This window comes from Chironomus tepperi, unplaced genomic scaffold (genome assembly GCF_022539635.2).
Source record: "Chironomus tepperi strain 1889 unplaced genomic scaffold, CSIRO-AGI_Ctep_v1 contig_93, whole genome shotgun sequence".
In the NCBI taxonomy this organism is placed as follows: Eukaryota; Metazoa; Arthropoda; class Insecta; order Diptera; family Chironomidae; genus Chironomus; species Chironomus tepperi.
In genome coordinates, this window is record NW_027226215.1 from 1,817,315 (window position 1) to 1,838,326 (window position 21,012).

Below are 21,012 nucleotides of genomic sequence, written 5' to 3' on the forward strand. Positions count from 1 at the left end.
GACTGGAACAAGCTCCTATTTCACCGAAATTGAACAGCACTTGAAAATTAAATTAAATAAAGCATTTCTCTCATTCCAAATTTTCACATTAAAGAGCATAATTACATTTAATGTACAATATAACCGTTAGTACAATTTACTTTCTATAAATCACTATAATATCCAGTAATAGACAAAAACAAGGTTAAACTTTTTTGCAATTAGTAATTTTTTGGACGTAAAAAAGACGGGTGGAAATACAAAAAAAGATTGAAATAATTTTTTGATGAATCCCATTCATGTATTTTTAATTTATAATTTTTTAAATCCTGACACAAAGCAGATGTGTCTATCGCATAATACAAAAAAATAATACAAAAGGCATTTATGCAAATCTAAAAGTTCAACACCTAAAATTGTTAAATCTTATTCCGCTGTATTTATGTTAAAACATAATATATGTTTTTTAAATTTATTTACATTTTTCTTCCTACCACAACAACTTTTTTTTTTTTTGAAAAATTATGTAATTGAGATTATTGTCAGTTATTCCAGATGCGTATTTTCCTACGAAAAAAAAAAAATCAAAAATGTTATATGAAAATGTCACGTGTCGTAGACTGAAATACTTGTTTTTAATCAAAATGCAATTGTCCTATGAGTAATACATACAAAAACATTAGCATTTTTCCTCTCATTGCGTACAGAAAAAAACCTTAATTAAAATTCATTTACTATTGCATCCTCTTCACCCCTCAATCACTCACTCTTCTTGTACCTCGTGCCTGTTATTTTAATTAAATATTCATTCATTGAAATCAACACTCTGTTCGCATTTAAATGAAAAAATTAGAAAAAAAAGAATCACTTCCATCAATTGAATTGATTTGATGTTATTTCTTCAAAAAATTTTGGTAAAAGTCCTCGTGTTATTGATTGAGGGACTTAAGCGCATTTTTGCCGTAGCAAGCAGTATTTGAATATTAATTAGCTACAAATTAAGTTGCAAATTTTATAGCAATAAATATATTCCAGGAAGATTTAAACTAGAGTTAATCCAAAACTGCAAGCCTATAAATCTCAAACTCAAAAAACGCAGACTTGGCGTGCTTGGTCGTACCTTAATTCAAACGCATGATCCAGCCAACTTTAGGACACCCCAACAGGTAAAGAGTATGCTTTCATCTTACAGAAATACAACTACGGTACCTAAAAGTGGCCTCTTTGTCAGTTAAAATCACATTCTCTGACTTTAGAACAAGATCCAGTAGGACTCAAATCACTATGGTCAATTGAATAGAATTGAATGATTTAACGGATTTTCAATGTCTAGACATGGTTTTCCATCTCCAGGCCAATTGATAAAGGAATAACTCGATGTCACATATTGAATGCTTTAGAGTAGAGCTTCTTACAATGTTTGGTTGTTGAGACCTGATCCCTTATCCAGGTAGAAATCCGAACAAAGTGTATTATTGAACGTCCTTTTCCTCAATATTGGGCTATAAAAATGCATGTTAAGGATTAACTTCAAAATGACAACTCAATAATTTATTGGTTTATTGTTATATTTCAATAACAATAATGTTTGTTGTTTTTGTGTAGGTTCCGTACGATAACAAACATTTTATTCATCGTCATTAAATGTACTTAATTTTCTAGGAATCACCATATTTCTCGTGAATGCTTTTAGCATTACTTTTTAATGCTACGATTATTCGATAAAAGTTGACATAGGTTAAGTGAAAGTATTATTGAAAATGATGATACTTATGATACTTATGTTACACCTCACCTTGAGAATTCATGAAAATGGCAGCATATATAAATTGAAATGCGCAAATTGAATTTTGCTATAGAATGATAATCATGAGAAAATTCATGTTGATTTGTAGCATAAGAATATATATTCTTTTATAAAATAAATTTCAATATTTGTGACTGTGGTGTTGTGATAAGGTGTTATGCTGTTGATACTATAAGCAATTTTATACGAAAATTTACGATCTAGAATCCAGAGCTCATGAATAATACCACAATATTTGGTTGCTTTACATCTCAGAATTTATATGAGAAATTTTGTGAAATTGTCATTGATGTTAAGTGAATGTAAAGTCATGAAATATTGATGAACTGTTAATTACCGAAAGACTTTTTATATTTTTTTGATTTTATTTCACAGGAGTATGATTAATTAGGTTGAATCGTGTTTGTTTTGCCATCGTTATTCATGAATGAACAATTGATTGACTTCTCTGTGTATATACTTATGTAAATAAATAAATTTATAACGTTTGTCTGTTATTTCGATTTTTTAAGGTTAAAATGAGCAGGTTAAAATGGAATCTGGGAAGTTTTGTCTTGAAAAATAATAAACTTTAGATGTTTAGACATTAAGATGCAACGCTGTAGGTTAGAATTTAAGGTCGACTTGAATTTTGTATGCAGTCAAGTTAAATTGAGTTGACTTTTTCATACAAAATTCAAGTCGACTGTGAGCTCTGCTGCAAATTTTATGCATCACAATGATTAGCTTTTCCTGACCCCTCTCAACCCTAGTCCTACAATTTATGGTGGGATTTGAAAGAATCTGAATTTCTGCTTTAAGCTCACACGCTGGGTCAGTGTATAGCAATTCAATCCTTTAACTCAATCAGCTCATTCATACCAAGTAAACAAATCAATATTTTTATGTTTATGTCAACTCGTCTTTGGTATTAACAGACTACCGACAACTCATTTCGAAAAAATTCGACATTTACTTCGAAAAAATTCGACAATTATTTCGAAAATTTGAATTTCAATTGACAGTTTTTGGACGAAAAAATTAATTTTTGAAAAAACTTTCCTGCCACTGTATTAAGACAGCGCTGAAGTGTTTAAACCAAAATTTAGCAAACTTATGCTTTATTAATTAGGTTTATGCACTCTTGTTCTCTGTTTTTAAGTAAAAATTTTGAAATTGCAAATTTCTAAAAATTCACGCACTAACACATACAAGATTTGTTTACAAAACATTTCCAAATTTTTGCAATCATAATTTGTCATTTTTCTCGTTGATTACAATATAATTTATGATTTTAAACTGTAATAAGTATTAAAGTCATGATTCTTTATAAAACTGAATAGTAATTAGTGTGATTTTCTTAAAATTCATGGAATTTTTCAACGTTCAAAAATAATTCAAATATTTTAAATTTTTTCTTAACGGAAGATTTCTGAGCAGTCGGTAGTCTGGGTATTAATTCCAACTCATTACAGTTACATTAATGATTTCTAACTAATAATTACGATTTATTTGAACTTATTAAGAAATCATTGCCACTTCTGCACAGCATTTCAACCCTACGCAACAATGTAACGGAGCAAAGTCCCTAGTAAAAACAATTTCTTAATTATTGGATCGAAATGAAATTTTTTTGACCTTGAACTCGTCTTCATGGCAATATCATCAATTAATCATAAAGTAATTAACATTTTTTTTGTTGTTGAAAATAAATTTCAAAATTGCGAGTTTTCATTTAAATTATGTAACAGGAAATGAGAAAGATTTGATAAGGAATCAATTTGTTGGTTGTAGGATTTCTTGAAGCATGTCTTTTAAAATTCTATGGGGAAGAAAACCACTGAAGAAGTCGTTCACTTCATACACCCTAATAGCACATTGTGTTCGCTAGGGTAGCGCTCTGTCACCGTATTAGCGGACAGAATAGCTCGAAGTCAACACGATTTATATAAGGATTCTAGTCGATTAAGCCGAATTATCAGTACAAATTTCAAATCGAACTCTTTCAGCTCTGAAGTGAGACATGAAGCTGCCCAGACATTTACGTAATGAAACGGATTTCTATCCAGTTTACAGCGAAAAATCCGTTTCACCACATCGTGTCATTCAAGACAGTTGCTATTCAAACTTTTTCGAGACATGACGCACTTTGGCTGGAGAAAATTATTCGCGACACACCTGAACATGTTCTACGACACAACAGTACGTCATGGTGCACGGTTTTTACAACACTGTCTTAATACATTCAGTATTTTGGAGAAAGAATGTCTCAAGCTGTGTGATAAACATTGGAAAAGAAATAAATTTGTTCAAATGTCAGTTACAGATAACTTTTGCATATGTGAAAATCTCAATGATTTCTAATATTTGTCTACAAAACTAACCCGATCGGCACATAGTGAAAAGTTGTCGAGAAGGTGAGGATGAAATTCATGAAAATGGCATAAAATGGAATAAGCGGCAGTATACTAAGAACCATGTGAGATTCAATTGGTAAATTACGCTGTTTTTGTCAATTGGCTACCTCGTAGCCTAGACGGTAACATTTCAATATATGCCGATCCCTAACAAACAAAAAGCATGCTCACATTAATGACTATACCCAAAACATGCTTTTTTCATTCAAATGAGCATGCTCAAAAATAAGAGTGTACTCAGAATACGCTCTTTGTCTGTTAGGGGCTTGGACAAGTCATGCAAACAATTATGCAAAAAAAACTAATCCCACAAAATTTTGTGTAAGAAATGACCAATTCGTATTTACTTAGTAATAACTTTTTTTTATCTTGTTAAATATAACACAATTGTAATACAATGAGGAGGGGTCATCACCGGAAGTTATAATGGATGAATAATCTTTATATCTATGTTGATTTTACAGCAAGATGATTCTTTCATTTACGATTTACTTTACACTCAAAGTCGCATTATAATTTTATTTTATTTTACATTTATAGCTCTTAGCAAAAGAAGCGAAATGAGGAAAGAAAATTCGTTGTAATTTTTTTATAGTACCACGAAATCTTTGTTGACTATATTGGAATTCTTTTTTGTCCGTTACGCGGCATGATTTACAAAAAATATTCTTAATGGAAAATTTATATCCGAAACGAAAGAAAAAGTTGTCTTTAAAAAATTCACAGATTTATTTAATAAGATAAAAATTTTCTTTTTGCACGTGTTTATCCATACCAAATAAGAACCAGTTGCATAGATACAAGTCACACATGATGAACGCATCATAAACTTCTCCCATACGTATATCATAGATAAAATAGTTTTATTCCACTTGAATTACTCTCATAAATAAAACACACATAAAAAAAATCGTTGCAATGAATTACAAATTTTTGACATCTTTTTGAAAAAGGATGAAAAAAACTTGTTTTAATAACCTTATTATACACGCACAAATGTTACATTTGCCAAGTGTTTTGAAACTAATCCTTTCGTCTCTTTTGTGAATTTTTTTCACCCTTAAGAAAAAGATTTCAAAAGAAAAAAATTGCAACTGTGAAAAAAATATGCAATACATTTTGACAACCATCAATTTTTTGGGAAGGAATGAAATAAAATTTATATTTTTATTTCGTCAAAGAAAACCAAAAAAATTTGAATGCAGTCAATTTGATTTGAATCGTTAAGCGAAACAAATTTATTCAACTTTTTTTCTCCTTATTTTAACGGTTTTCTTATCTTACCTATGCATTAACTTCATTTCTTCTTATTCTCACGTGTTTTCATGTCATAAATTGTAAACGATCAAATTCACAAAAGAATGCACCATGCGACATGTAAACAACAGAAATCAAGAGATGCAAAAGGGTTGATGGAAGTAAAATCGCAAATCAAAGATTATAAAAAAGAAATATTTCTCAGTGATTGGACACATAATAAGAATATATGCATTCACATGCTAATTTGAAACAGTTTCTTTTATGGTTATGAATTGCTTTCGTAAGTAAGGGTTGAATAAAGAATTTCTATTAAATCTTGATGATAGAAATTTTTATTGAATTCAATAGAAAATCACTCATCGCACAAGAATTGGAATTATAGAAAAAGTACGAAAGTCATCAATAATGTGAAGTTTTGAAGTGAAGCGTTCTTTAGTGTTTTGTTGAGTTAAGTTGAGGTTTTAAATTATTATGGATGTGTCCCATGAGTAAAAAACTTATTTTTTGAATTACTAGTTAAAGGCAAATCTTTGAACAGTTGTTGTCTAGTGCTTATGTATTTTTGTCTACTTGGATATGTAATTTTCAGAAAATTTTAATTTTTTAACGGTGAAATGGAATCACTGGCCTAAATGGTAGAGCGTTGGTCTTACTTGCCTAAAGTTCTGGTTTAAATCCCAGGCAGAGCTTGCAAGTGGTTCGGATCCTAATATAAATAGTAGGTCTAAAGGGTGTGGTACAACAGATTCAAATCGCAGTGCCTCCAGCTCATAGGGCTGGGCCCTTCAAGCATTATATGTATAAGCATTATGTATAAGGGTTTTCAATAATGAGATCAAGTCCAGTCAAGACTATTCCCTTCCGGTTTCGAGTTTTGTCAAGACCGTGGCTTCAGGAAATTTTGTTGAATTCTCGGTCTCGAGAATTTGTTAAAAACAAGAATTCAAATCCTACTCGTCCGTAGAAAACCCTAATCGTCATTTAAAATATATATTATGATCCCGACATTGAGGACTCTATTCGTCAAAGCAATAAAGAAACTATGTTCTGTATGAATCCGGTAATATTCCACACATGTGCACTGACCAGCTTCATACTTTTCTCTGCAAAATGGATTATGATTTATTTCATTAATTTCAATTTAAACATCTTTACTTATCCTATTAGAGATTGCGCAAGTAGAAGCTTGCGATAGAGCCAGCTTCAGGCGACTCCTGTAGGAGGTCATGGATCGCAATTGATCTGTACAACTAGTGAAGTAAGTAACTTAGCACATTTACTTTACAACAAATTAAAATATCAAGGACAAAGTGTCACTTTTTCCCTCAGAACTTCCTAAAACCTTGAAATTGCAAAAAATAAAATAAAATCAAAATATTTTCATGTGAAATCTTCAAAAATTCCCTTTCATAAATTTTCTATTCTTACTATTGTGAATATATACATTTTCAACTTCAATGACTATCATCTTAAACGTCATTTTTATTGTATCAAAAAATATTAAATTGATTGTTTTCTTCTTATTTTGCATTACAATGTTAGATATAGCAGATAGATATTTGAATATAAGCTTCTTTCCTACTGAGTGCAATTTAACAATAATCATCATTTATAATAAAAGTGAAATAAAAAAGAATTGATTACATAATAACAACCATTAAGGTTCTTCTCTCTCGCTTGATGTATGTTTATGAAAAAAAAAATAATAATAATGCACTATGCGACGTTAGAATTATGAAAGACGGAGAAATACGAGACGTAAAGAATTTCTTCTCTATAATTTTCTTCACTTCAATATCAAGAAATCATAAATCATCATAGAATCATAATAGAAAGTGAATGTTGATTTTTTATGTGGAATATGAAAATTAGTTCTATGTGGATTATGCAACATTATGTGAGGATGGGAAGAATAAACGCATAAAACATTCCACTGATGCTGTGAACGATTTAAGATGAAAAACTTGTTTGAAATTAAAGACTTTTTTACCCCCTTTTTTTTGGTTGCACGAATCATCTCGTTATGCAGTTGTTGTGTAACTCGCTCCTTTAATGCAGTTATTTTTTTAAACAAAGGAATTGTCTTAGAACTTGCGGTAAAAAAAAATCAACAAAAAAATATTTCGTCTATTGTTATTTAATGAGAACTCGTTTTACCATTGACGGAATAATTTATGTCTTATGCGGCATTTAAGACAATTTTATTGTAAAAACGTAAATAGATTTTTAAGATAAAAACTTAATGATATTCAAGAATATAAAAATCGAACGTATTTTTTCGAAGAATTTTAATAAAAATTTCCGCTATTAATAGCTTTTTTACTTCCTTTATTTTTAATAGCATCAATTTTCTGTCAGCATTGGTGGGCAACCTTTGAGATGCGGCACACCTTAGTGATCAACCTCGGACGAAACCGTATACGGCATATGGTTCTATATGTGGCATTTCCACAAAAGAATGCCGCAACACACAGGTTGGCCACCACTGGTCTAAAGAATCACTTTAAATTTTTTATATTTCTAAGAAATCTCATAAAATTTTGCACTAAGTATGCAAAAACAAATATATCTATTTAAACAATAGATTTATATGTGGATGCATTTTATTGTATTTGAAGGTCATAAGAGTATTACTTCATGCTGTTGAGTTGATGTGCATGGCTTAAAATTTTCTGCATTGAAATGATTTCAGTGTTCCATATTTTTCAATATATAAATATATACTCAAAAGTTTAACGTTTTATATGCTGATGGTGATTACATATTTGTTGATGATGCTCTATATTCGTCAATTGCAGACAGTAAATGTCAGAACTATGGACATGATATGAGCATATATGAAGTTTATTGAAATATTTATTGTTGATTGTTTATATAATGATTGTGCCTGTATGACGATATAATGTCTGAAGGGCCAAACCTTAAGAGCTTCTAGACTCACAGTTTGTAGTGGAATCTGATCTCCTTACAAGTTCTGCACATTGCAAGAGCACGAGTACATCATAAGACCAGAATCGGATCACATGATTTTCCCCTATGTGCAATGTCCTTAACTGAAATTCTTGTGCAAAAGATTCCGTAAATCAAATCATCCAGATAACCTTATGGATACACGTAGCAGTGGAGACACATTATGCACCAAAGACCTCAAATGTGCATCCAACATGCGAATCGATTATTATAACTAGAATGACTTGAAAATGGCAAAATGGAAATAACAGCATCAAAAATTTGAATTCTCTTTGAGTTTCACATTATAAAGCATCAAATGTTATGTAATTTAATTTGAAATGATAGATGCATCATAAAATTATTGAAATTTATTTTGGCAGTTTCATTAAAATGCAATACTGCATTTGACCAGCCAAATTTCAACATTGATTAACTCTTTATATTTCATCATCAACATTAATATATTTTATCGGTAAAATGAGCAATAAGCTTGATTTCATTTGAGAGTTCACTTGATAATGAGTCTTTAAAGACTTCAATTTAAGAATCCATTTCTGAATTATTAGACACAAATTTAATAAGCAATAAGAAAGCTTAATAAAATGTTCAAGGATTTAGTTTTAAAAATAATAAGCAACTGTAATGGAAAGTTTAATTCAATAAATGAGACATTTTATAAAACTTGTCTAAGAACTTAATTTGATTAAAAAAATAGATTTCTTAGTTCTCCTACAGATTTCAATGTCAATTTAAAGAGAGTAATTTTCATACCAGACAATCTTTCATAGCTATAACAATTTTAATGATGATGATAAGTGCTTTAATGTTTCAATGTTTTTATGATAATTTTAGCACACAAACTTGCCTTCAATTCTATTTATCCAGATCTTAAAATATGCTTAAACTCTAACTTTAAATAAAATCTTTTGTCACTTCAAAAAAATATTACATTTAATATAGTGATAGTGATTCACATATTGACAAGTCTATTCATTCATAAATAAAATATCATTCATTCATAAAAAAAAAGTTATTACTCAATGATTATTTACTTATGCCTATGTAACATCTTGTGTTAAAATATTTTAACGTATTCGTTGGTTGACAGTCCCAGTTGGAAATATAGGAGACTAGATTATGTTGGAATGGCAGTCTTATAATGAGCTATCAACGGTACATCATTGGATGAACAGTAGTAATTAGGATACAGAAAATGCATAATTTAAATATTGCACTTAGCCATAAAACCGAATAGCCCCCTATAGTTCAGTGGTAAGAGCATGCTGCCAGAAATCGGAGGACGTGGGTGCGAATCCTATTCGGAATCCGTTATTCGCAATCTAACTTGATCTGTTTGTTCAACAAGATAGGATTTTTCCCGAACAGATATGGAACATACTCATAAGTAAGCTCTCAAAATTGATCATACTCAACTATACGTAAACTGATTAAGGATTCTTATGAGCACGCTTATTTAGGTGAGGTCACGTGGGCGGCCAAAGAACTCATGGAAAGAAGCTGTTGATCGAGATATTATCGCATTTGGAATCGGAAATTGGCAAGCGGTAGCCGGAGATATAGCTAGTTTTAGGCGACATCTGAGGGAAGTCATGGATCACAAATGATCTGTACGGCAAGCGAAGAAAGTAAGTCTGTTAAGGATAAAAATCCAAAATTGTCATGAGCCCTATCAACTCTGTCCTGTCAACCACTTACTTACTGGGTCGACTTCTTTTGTTTTAAACACAATAATTTTCCATGTGTCTCTCACTCTTCACTACGGTGTCAGTTGTGTCAAAACTTTAGTTCGCATTTAACTTACTTATCTTGAATTTTCTTATTTGTTCCAAATAATAAGCAACAATATTCTCGTTAAACAAATTTTAATTGACGTAATCAATATTCTTTACCTTACATTTTCGTTGTAAAGAAGGAAATGTACGTTAAAATGTGCAAATAGACATAAAGTCTCATCATTTCCAAATAAAATTCGATTTCAACGATGACCAGTGTTTCAGTCTATGTCTTACTATAGAATCGTTGTGACATGAATTTGAGTGAGCTTTAATTATAAAAAAAAGAAAATGATGAAACTTGGAATTTTAATTATTTTATTTGTGGGACATGTGCATTGTGAGCAGAATGGAGACGAAGTTGCTAGTGTGACACAATTAAGTGAGAATAATTCGACAATACAGAACATTTCGTACACAAACAATGGAAATTTTATGTTACCAAATATAAACTCATCGAGTCAACAACAATATCCAGCATACGAGCATCCACAAATGATTGGTCAGTGCGGTGGAATTTTCCGTAATCTTCAAAATCTCATAGAATCACCAAAGTTCATAAGTGCACGTCCAATATGTAATCTTAGATGTGAATATCAGATTATATCGCCATACATCTGTGAAAATGAATTTCACGTGCAATTTTTGGAATTCTCACTTGACACTTCACCCAATTGTGAACGTGACAAAGTTATAATAAATTATTCGGACGTTTTATGTGGAAAAGTGATTGGTATTAAGAAGTATCGTACTGTTGGTGGCGTTCTTAACATAACATTCTCATCTGGTGGATGGGATTCAGTTGGAAATGGATTTAAGCTCTTAATTACTCGTTTACCGTGTATTGATGAATCAAAGGATACTCAAACAGAAATGACAACGATTAAATTTGAGCCAGAAATGCAAACATTAAGCTACGATATTGATGATGATGACTTGTATAATGTTAATGCATCTTATACTGTTGCTGATTCGCCTCATGATAATCAACACCCTATATATGGTGTACCAGCTATATACAATATTTCAATGGACGTTGAATTGAACAACAGACAAGACATTCCTGTATTTCCACTACCGCCTCCAACCACAACACAAACACCTTTTTATCCACCATTTCCTCCAGTCACATTACCACCACCTATATTACCGCAATGCTGTAGAAATGTATATAATCAACAAAGATTTCTCATGTTGAGTCAAGGATTTCCAGCTCATAGTGTTCCATTTAATGATTGTATCTACGTTATACATAAGAGTTCATTAAATGCGTGTCGATTAAGAATTCATTTCAAGTATTTCCTACTTGATGATGTTGCACAACAGCAACGACAATTGGGATGTATGAATAATTTTATTGAAATTGATGGTCAGAGAATATGCGGATGTAAAACAAATTTTATTTATGAGTCACAGTGGGGATTAGAACCAAAAGTAATACGAATTCGTACAACTCCTGGAAGGTATTTACATCCACAAGGATTTATCTTTGAGATTGAACAATTAGATTGTCCATATAAAATTCAATCAGCACCAAGTCATCATCGACAGAAGAGAACCATTTTATTGAAAAAATTACTACTGCTGCCACATCTATTCAGAAATCATTTAATTGGACATCAGCCGGATCCACAAACAGAACTAACAGACTCGGAGGAAAATTTTCGAGCAAAATTCAACCAACCTAATCCACAATTCATGGGTAATGTTTGCTCGTTGAACTATTTGAAATTGATTCAATTGAAAATTGAATCATTCGGGATTTTAAAGCACTTCTGTTTACCCTTGTATTGATTATATCATCTGTATTGGTATTATTTTACAATAACAAATATTTTTCTATTAAGGTCAATAGTTACTAAAAAGAAATCACATCTGATTAATTTATTTCAGTATTATTTTAAATAAAAGAAGAATTAATTTGAAATTTGAGACGTAAAAGCCGTTTTTGATTCATGAATTATTCAACATGGGACTCTTGTCCCAAAAAGCGATTTGAAATAAGAATTCATGAAAAAAAATATACACAATTGTCACTCATTAATTTCTTTATCAGCTATGCTAAAGGCATCTCAACAATAGAAATTTAATATCGTGAACGTCCTTGTGTGATAAAAAAATACAACAAACATTTTGAATTATTGTCTTTGTAACCTGTACTTGAGAATCGAAATACGATTCATCGTCCTCAAATTCATCTTCTATCTAAAATCACTTTCAAATACGAAAATTACCTATTGATGTGAAAAAAATAAATTAAAGTATGTATCTTTCAAGGGAGAAAATGTTGCAACCCTTATTTGAAGAATAAAAGTAGAGTGAGAGAGAAATAGGATAGTAAAATAGATCAAGGTAATTTTTAGCGTCAGGTAAGTGGAGAAGGGAAAAGTTTTCGTTGGAATGTCTCGCTGTCGCTTAACAGAAGGGGTTGCTTGTAATGGTCTATGAAAAATCGAGCATTTAATCGAATTTATTGCGAAATATTTGCTAAATCATCAAAATTTGACATCCCTTTCAGCTATCGTAGGAAGCTGATTTTGATGAAAAGTATACTGTGCATAGGTGAATTTTGTTAATCATTTGTTTTATAAGCCCGAGCGACACAAATGAAGATGGTGCCGTCACAGAGCGTACCCAGAAAATTTTACAAACGTTTTTTAAAATTTTTCGAAAAAGCTAGCAAAAAACAATAAAAAAACGTTACAAAATATAAGGTTTTTCAATTCTGAGAGGGGTCCATGCCCCCAATGGCCCCTATAGGCTACGCCGCTTCACAGAACTCTTAAGGTTATTTTTTAATAACATTAAATTGAAGCCAAATACATGTGGATGCCTTATGGCAGCCATTTCGGTGCCACATGAAGACGGCTTCAATTTAATGCTAATTAAAGAAGTTTAACGGAGCCATAAGAGCTCTATGGTACAGCATCCTAATTTGTTTCACTCGGAAGCAATACTGTCACATGAAAATTGATTACATTTGATTCCAAGAAGCTAATTCGATTAAAGAAAAAAAAAATCCATCAAGAAATGCGTCTTATTACTCAGAAATTGTCGTTTACACTCCTTAGTCTCATTCAGCACTCGTTCATATAGGATGACAGAAGAGCCTGTGTGAAATTTATTTCTCATATATACATTATGTTTTTTTTTGCCTTCAACATTCCGGGCAATAATTTACGAACGTTTGCACACACATGGAAACATAAAGTGTAAGAGAAATGAGAATGAAAATCATTTTTGCTCTTTCGTAAATTACTTTCCATTCAAAAAAAAATTGAATCATGTGCTATATTCAATAGCAGCATGTGCCTTGAACTCTCGAATGCATAAACTACAACAACAAAAAAAAAAAAGCGTCTGGCAAATATTTGTTCCTCATATTCTGAACGGGTTGATCATGGAAGTGTGACAAAATTAAAAATGTTTTCCGGCTATTTCAGCTCTTTTTTGAACAATAGCAAAAGATTCATAAATATTTTTTTTAAATATTAAATTAAAAAATCTGAAATCATGTTATAAAATTTAATGCAGTGTAACAGGACAAGCATGGAGAAATTTTTTTAACATCGTCCAAAATTTATAAAACACACAACACTCATTCATCTAACGAAAATTATGAGTTCGGAAAACTATTAAAAGGGTGTTATTTTATAGTTTTTAATTTTAAAAAATATATATATCATTTTGCTATGAATTGTTTATATATAAAAAAAATAGTTCTACACTCATGAAAAAAATTTAATCGTTTTTAAAAATTTTTTTTTTTAATTTTTAAGAAATATTTAAAACTTTTTTTTAAAATTTTTGAATTTTTAAAAACCGTTACAAAATGAAAAATTTTTTAAAAAAAATTCTTGAGATCGAGCTCAGGACGCATGATCTTCTCGCAAATCGTCTAGTCTACTATCCTCTAGACCACTGGACCATATGAAGTCAAGTGATAATATTTCAATTTAATTGTTAAAAATTTAAATTTTAAAATTGCTTGAATTTTTAGGTAAATTTTTGGATCGATAAAACTTAGTTTTAGGTAAAAGCTCCATAAAACTAAACATTCTTTAATCGAATTAAAAATAGTCAATTTTAAACTTTTTCCATGAGTGTACCAATCTTCAACAATTTGATTTGAAAACCGTTGAATTGCGATAAAAAACGATAGAGCAAAAGGCACACAAACTGTTGATATTTGCATTTGGATTAATTACATAAAAGAATTTAAATATTCATGATGCTCATCATCCCACAAAAATACAATATTTTTTTTTATATCAAGAGATTTATCATCTATTGTTACTAAAGTAAATATTAGCATCCTAGACAACACAAAAAAAAAAAATGCATTGCATTTATGTTAATTTTATCGAAATGATATTTAATTTCAAGCACTGATGCATAGAAAAACCTTTTTTAATTGAAGGTTTTTTCGGAAGTGATTATGAGTCCCAAGTGTATGTAAGGATGTCAACAAAAAAAAAAAATATTTATTCATCCTCTCGCTTTATGTATCTATTTTAGATGTCAGCAAAAAATGACATTAATGTTATGTATCTCTCTACTTCTCCTCTTTTATATTCTTTTTTTTTTCGGATGACATAGAATTTATGAAATGTAATGTACATGTGTTTGTTGAATATCTTGCTTAATTGTGCGTATCTTTTCAAAGCAGATGGACTAGCGTGCACACATAAACGTCCCCAATCATAATAATAATATTTGTTTTTCTGTAATGTCGATAACAGATTTATTTCATCAATCGAGTGTGAGGTTTCTTGGCAATGCTTTGTAGACTGGAATAACATAGTAAATGATGTACGTATGGGAACAGTGTTGTTTATCATATCAAGATACCGAAACATTTTCGTGAAGATTACGATTTGTTTAATTTTTTTTAAGAAGGCTTTAAACATTTAACTCAAATTTCATAGAATAATTTAGAATTATTTGTTATGGTTGTAAGTGTTGGAATGAGATTCCTGTAATGTGCTGTCAACGGTTCATCAATGGGTGTGAAGTAGTAAAGGAGATATTGAAGATGTTTAATTTATGTATGACACTTTGTCATATGGTAGAATAACCCACGATAGCTCAGTGGTAGAAGCATGTGACTAGAAATCAGGGAGGGCGTGGGTTCAAATCTCACTCGGGATTCGTTATTTGGAATTATATATATTCGAATAGATCAACAATCCGGGAAAAACAAGGAGTGTAGTAACATAACCGAATTCTAGCATGTAAGCACATGCTCTTCGATCACCATACGGTTTCAATGAGCATGTTCACTTGATACGGTTTCAATGAGTATGCTCACTTGATACGGTACCTATGAGCACCATACGGTACCAATGACCATGCTCACTCGGTACCGTAAGATGCTTATGGGGTATATGATTGTATGTTGGCACATCATGCTTAATTACATTGATTTGACTATACTCATGGACACGCACTTATTTAGATGAGTTCATTAGTCTTTCATGCAATAAGATTATTAAGAAGGAAATTATTATTGTCTGCAAAACTTTTTTTTTCACGATTTGTTGCTCTTAATAAAAATTTCTTATTACATCACAAAACTTCCTCAAAAATTTATTCATACAATTTAAGTCAACAAATTATTTTAAATTATTATGCTAATGCAATTTTCTCGCTATTTTGTTACCAATTTTCAGCATTTTGATTTTCTTTTGTGCGTCTCATTTAACGCAAATTTTATTTTCATTTTTTTTCAACAATTTATTCTTTGGCTTTACCGTTGCAGATAGACAAAATGTCAGAACAATACCGAAAATTACTATAGAATACAATGCATCTAAATTTGAGTAACAATACGATTCAGGCGTTTCAAATTTATTATTTCAGCTCACGATATTCACGGATTTTCGTAAAATATTACATGATTTTTTCATTGACACAATTGATTCCTATGTAATGCCTTTCCTATAGGCACGTGTGATATTTTTACAAAAAAATCTTTAAACGTGAAGGATTGTCTGCACATGTATGAGCTACATATTCCATATGTTCTATTAACTAATCCGTAACTGCGGAAAATCTTAAATTCTTATTTACTTTGCGGTAATATCTCATAGGTTATTTATTTTATATTCAAGAGTAAATTTGAAAATTATTCCATAAATCTTGAAAAATTTATAAATAATTTTCTTTGCTCTACAACTCAATGCTGCTCTATTTTTACATACATTATGAATATAGCGAAAAAAACTTGATTTTTATAAGAGATGAAAAAATATTCAACTGAAAAAAACTTATTTTAATGAAAAAAATATTACGAAAGTTATTTGTAGTCTGCGGCAATTATTTTAATTATTCAATCTTCATCGATGATTTGTTGTTGATGAATTAGTTCTATTCAGAAAGATTAATTAATATTTTCATTGAAATGTGAAATCACTCTTTCATTATAATGTGTGCGCAAGTAAACGTGCATTGATGATCGCTCTAATTTTGTGATCAGTATGGGATGGACATTAGGTGATGGGAAAATAACGCATTTATTGGTGTAACGAGTTGATTGAAAAAGCTATTTTTGGAATTATTATGATTTACAAAGATTAATGGCAAATATCCTCGAATATAGGATATGCATTTGGTATTGATAATTGATAAATGGAAGCCAACGATGGACCCAGTTTTAGGCGTCATCTAAGAAAGACCTTGGAACAACACATTTGATCTCTACGGCCATCGAAGTAAGTAAGTAAGATTATAGTGACTAATGACAAAGCTTAATGAGTGATCATTCACCAAACCACGGCACTTAAACCACAAACTAGTTGATAATGCGATCCGAACTGTTCTTTTGACGACGAGATTGTCAATATCCTACAAAAGGAAGCTGTGAACTGCGTTTCTAGTGCATAAGATTCGAAAAAGGACAAATTAAAATGTTTCTCATAACAAGTCTCGAACCCAAGACATCTGGGTTGGTCAGAAATGACTATTTCCAAAAAAACGAAACCCTCAACGACATTGAGTCATTTCCACTCATAATTTGTCAACATTTAATAACATAGAATTCATTAATATCAATCTCAAATAATACTTCATATCCACAAAAGAAACATAATCGAAAAGCTAGACAACCAAATTTCTTCATAACAATATTTCTATTTTTGATAACTTTTTTTGTCATTTTAGTCACGAATTAATTTTTTCTTCCTCTTGATAAAAAGCAATATATTATTCAATACCTAACAGACGACTCGAGTATAATAATTTTGACAAACCGCGAGCATAATGCCTCGAACAGCCTGCAGCAAATGTTAAACAGACTAAAAAATTGAGTCTCATTAAGCTTCTGTATAATATTTTGAATGTGAAAATTAAATTAATTTAATCTGCTAATAAAATATTTGCCAATTATTCATCTATGACAAGTACATGGAATCGTAAAATTATGGAAAAATATGAAATTCTTTGGTATGATGCCTCATATTTATTATTGCAAATTTTTATTATCCTCTCCAAAAACAGCATTTAATATATGACGTAAATTTATGTTTTAACATACTATGCAAACTGCATAAAATATCAGAAGAAAAAAATTGATGTTTTTATGACACAAAGGGTGATGAATTTTAACAAAAACTAAAGTATGTGTAGTGTTTATGACAATTTTTACAGTATAGAACCGAAAAAAAATAGAAGAGAGAATTAAGTTTTATGATCAAACACATAAATTTATGAATAGAACTGCTGTCGAACAGTTTTCAGTCATAAAACAGATATAATGGATAGATCATCATAAGGCATAAAAACCTTTGATAAACTTTTTTTTTTGTCACGTTCTCGGTGAACGATTGAGGGTTGATGAATGACATAACGAAACTCATTTTCACTAAAAGACTCTCTTTTCATGTTTGACAAACAAAACAAAAAAGAAATTAATGAAAATGTTCACTTTTAACGCTTTCAATCATAACAGACTCGACTTTTTCAGCATTTTATAAGGTTCTGGCAATAATAAAGATTTTTTTTGACAATGAGTCATTTTTGTTGGATCGTAAAAATCAGCAAAACCATGCATTTTCGTATTCAAATTGTGCATATGACTTGATGAGTTAGGCAGAGTTGGGATGTAAGTAGATATAATCAGTGAAAGCTATCAGCGAATGGAGGATATCTTCAGAAGGGATCAAAAGTGGAAGGAAGGAAGCAACCTAAAGAAGAGACTACCCTCCGGGAAGTGAGCTGGAAAGCGCCAAAATTTGGCTTTTGCCACCTCTGGATCCATACTCAAAATTGCATGGTTCTTTTCTGAAAACAAACTCGTGCGACACAAAAAAGGAGCCACCGTGACGGATATCTTAACTCTATGTCACAGATATATTCATTATTTCCAAACCGAAACCGCCTTCGAAATGAAGTGAAGTCAAGTACCCGCCAAGTACTAAATGACCCTCTTCATTTATGTAACATCATAAAATACCTTCAAATTTTAAAATAACCGTTAAATTTTTTGACTTTTTCAGTTAAGAGTTTGTGTTCACAACATTACTCAATCTACCCACAAACCGTGTCCTTTTCAAACTCATTACATTGACATAAAATGACATGAAAGAAATCAGAATTGTATGAAATTAAAATGCAACATGATACATGACTAGATGGATGAGCAAAAAAATAAAAATGTTAATTATTATCTAAACATTTTGAATGGCCTATTTTTGTCAAGCATCTGTTCTTCAAAAGTGTATAATAGAGATATTTGAATTAACACCATAAATTTTCATTTCACGTAATTATACGTAGCAGTTCAAACAACAAAACACACAAAAAAAAAAATATTCAACTTTTAATTCATCATATGATAGAGAGAAAGGGACAAGCAAAGGGACACTACAACAATAGGCAAACCAAACAATAAATTATTAACAGTAAAAAAAAAATATTGTTCATACTGTCCCTCTCTCTGCTTCCTATCGTGGCCATTGAATGGTAAATGGTGAAGTGCAAAAAAGAGGAATTTCTACAAAAATTACATCAGGAAGGGCTTCACAATGACATAAACATAAAACATAGCATCATACTTTTGCTTCTTTTGTACATTTTAGTTCTTCATTTAAGGTTTAGTATTTTTTTTTTAAAAACTACACACACATGAACGCATAAAAACTAATGCATCATCTGTTTTTACCGTAGGAGGAAAATTTTCTCAAATTACATTGTAATGGAAACCATGGAATTTTGGTAAAGTTTGTAACACCCCGCAAAAACGGATAGAAAAAAAAAAATTAAATTAGAAAACGAAGCAGGGTGTATGGGCAAGGCAGGTAGAATGGCAAAGCACAAGACCAATAACTGTTGAGTCACTGTCGGGTCATTGTATTATGTGTAATGATTACTATAATTTTTTTTGGGGGTATTGAAAGGATCATGATCACGACAAAAAAAAACCTAATAAACGGTTTGGCTTCTGTCATTTATGTCTCAGTGAGCATTCATGTATGTAATTTAATTTCAATTATATGAGAGTTTTGCGATGTTTAAGGATAGGCTGGGATTATTAATATCACCATATATTCTAAAATTGAAAAGTGAAATTCATCTGAGCGGCATGCATGCATAATTTACATATTCTACTGATATAAATTCTGCGTGACAATGAAATATCGTGCAAATTATCCTTATTGGAAATTATTTTTAAGATCATGTGCTGCGAAAGTTATTAAAGTACAAAAATAACTTTTTTTTTCCACCTCAACCATGCAAAGTTTTTTACCGTTTTTATTCTCAAAAATATAACTCCCAAATGACATAATGTCACACCAAACACCGACAATGAATATTTATGGAAATACTTTAACATTGCATTTCTATCACATCTCACCTACATACATTCCCATAGTAAGTGTAGAATTTTTTTTTGTGTTTTTTCAAATGTGTTTGTTCCCACATGACATGAATCATAGATGTGATGATAAAAAATTGCACAAACATAACAATTGATCTTATTTCTTTTAATATATTTTTTGATTAGCAGCAATTTACAAAAATGACACTGAATGTTTCAAATTGTGACATATTTTAGCGCTTTAAGTGGATAAGCTGATAAGTGACTGAACTGATTTATTTTTCTACGAGAACATTTTTTTTTGCAAATTAAATTAGGAAATGATGCATGTGCTATATATTATGTGTGTAATTTAATTTTAACATTATTTTTTGGGTTTATTTTATGAGACTTAATTACGTGATATACAGAGCATTTAGTCATTTGAAAGAACAAAGTAAAGCAAGTAAAAGTATAGCAACATGGGGCCCTGAGGGCATCCGCTTGTCTAAAAAAACTATAGGCAGCTGTATACAAACGCAAGCAGAGTTGACAGTTGAGCAAATTTACCCACTGCTGTTCTTTAAATTTTTTTCCGTGCATGTATAAGCAGCAAGTGACTTTATCGTTCTGAATTGCTACTGATAAAATTTTATTATTGAATAGATTTTTTTGTTATGAATCAGATAATTAAGTTAATGCGTGCATATAGAGTATAATTAGGGATAGATTTGTGTTTATGGATTTTATTAAGCAGATTCTGGATTGATATTGTTGGCGGTGTTAAGTATTGAGTGGTGTAATAAGTATCAAGGTCTTAAATTTACACAAATTGACGAAATGATTATACTAATACATTATGTTGATTTTTAGCACATACGACGTATATGATCACAAAAATTAGAATGTCCAAATTAAGGGCGAGCGAAGGGGTTTTAGCAAAGTGAAACATTTTAAAAAAGGGGGTGAGGGAGGGGTATGGAATCCCAAAAATTTAAATGAGGGGGAAGGAATTCAAGGATGTGCGAT

The 21,012-nt window shown here is 30.7% G+C and overlaps 2 protein-coding genes across 2 annotated transcripts in view; one reads left to right on the forward strand and one right to left on the reverse strand.

Moving 5' to 3' along the window:
• The window catches only part of LOC139086977 (rap1 GTPase-activating protein 1-like), a 94,767-nt gene that overhangs the window by 73,233 nt on the left and 522 nt on the right, over window positions 1-21,012 (reverse strand). The window lies entirely within an intron of this gene.
• LOC139087021 (uncharacterized) lies at window positions 10,424-12,034 on the forward strand. The gene has a single exon (XM_070635710.1). It carries the CDS (start codon window positions 10,479-10,481, stop codon window positions 11,979-11,981), a length of 1,503 nt encoding a protein of 500 aa, XP_070491811.1. The 5' UTR covers window positions 10,424-10,478; the 3' UTR covers window positions 11,982-12,034.

Bases quoted from the DNA above. Each gene is read 5' to 3' on its own strand.
- LOC139087021 (XM_070635710.1), top strand. From the start codon at position 10,479: ATGATGAAACTTGGAATTTTAATTATTTTATTTGTGGGACATGTGCAT.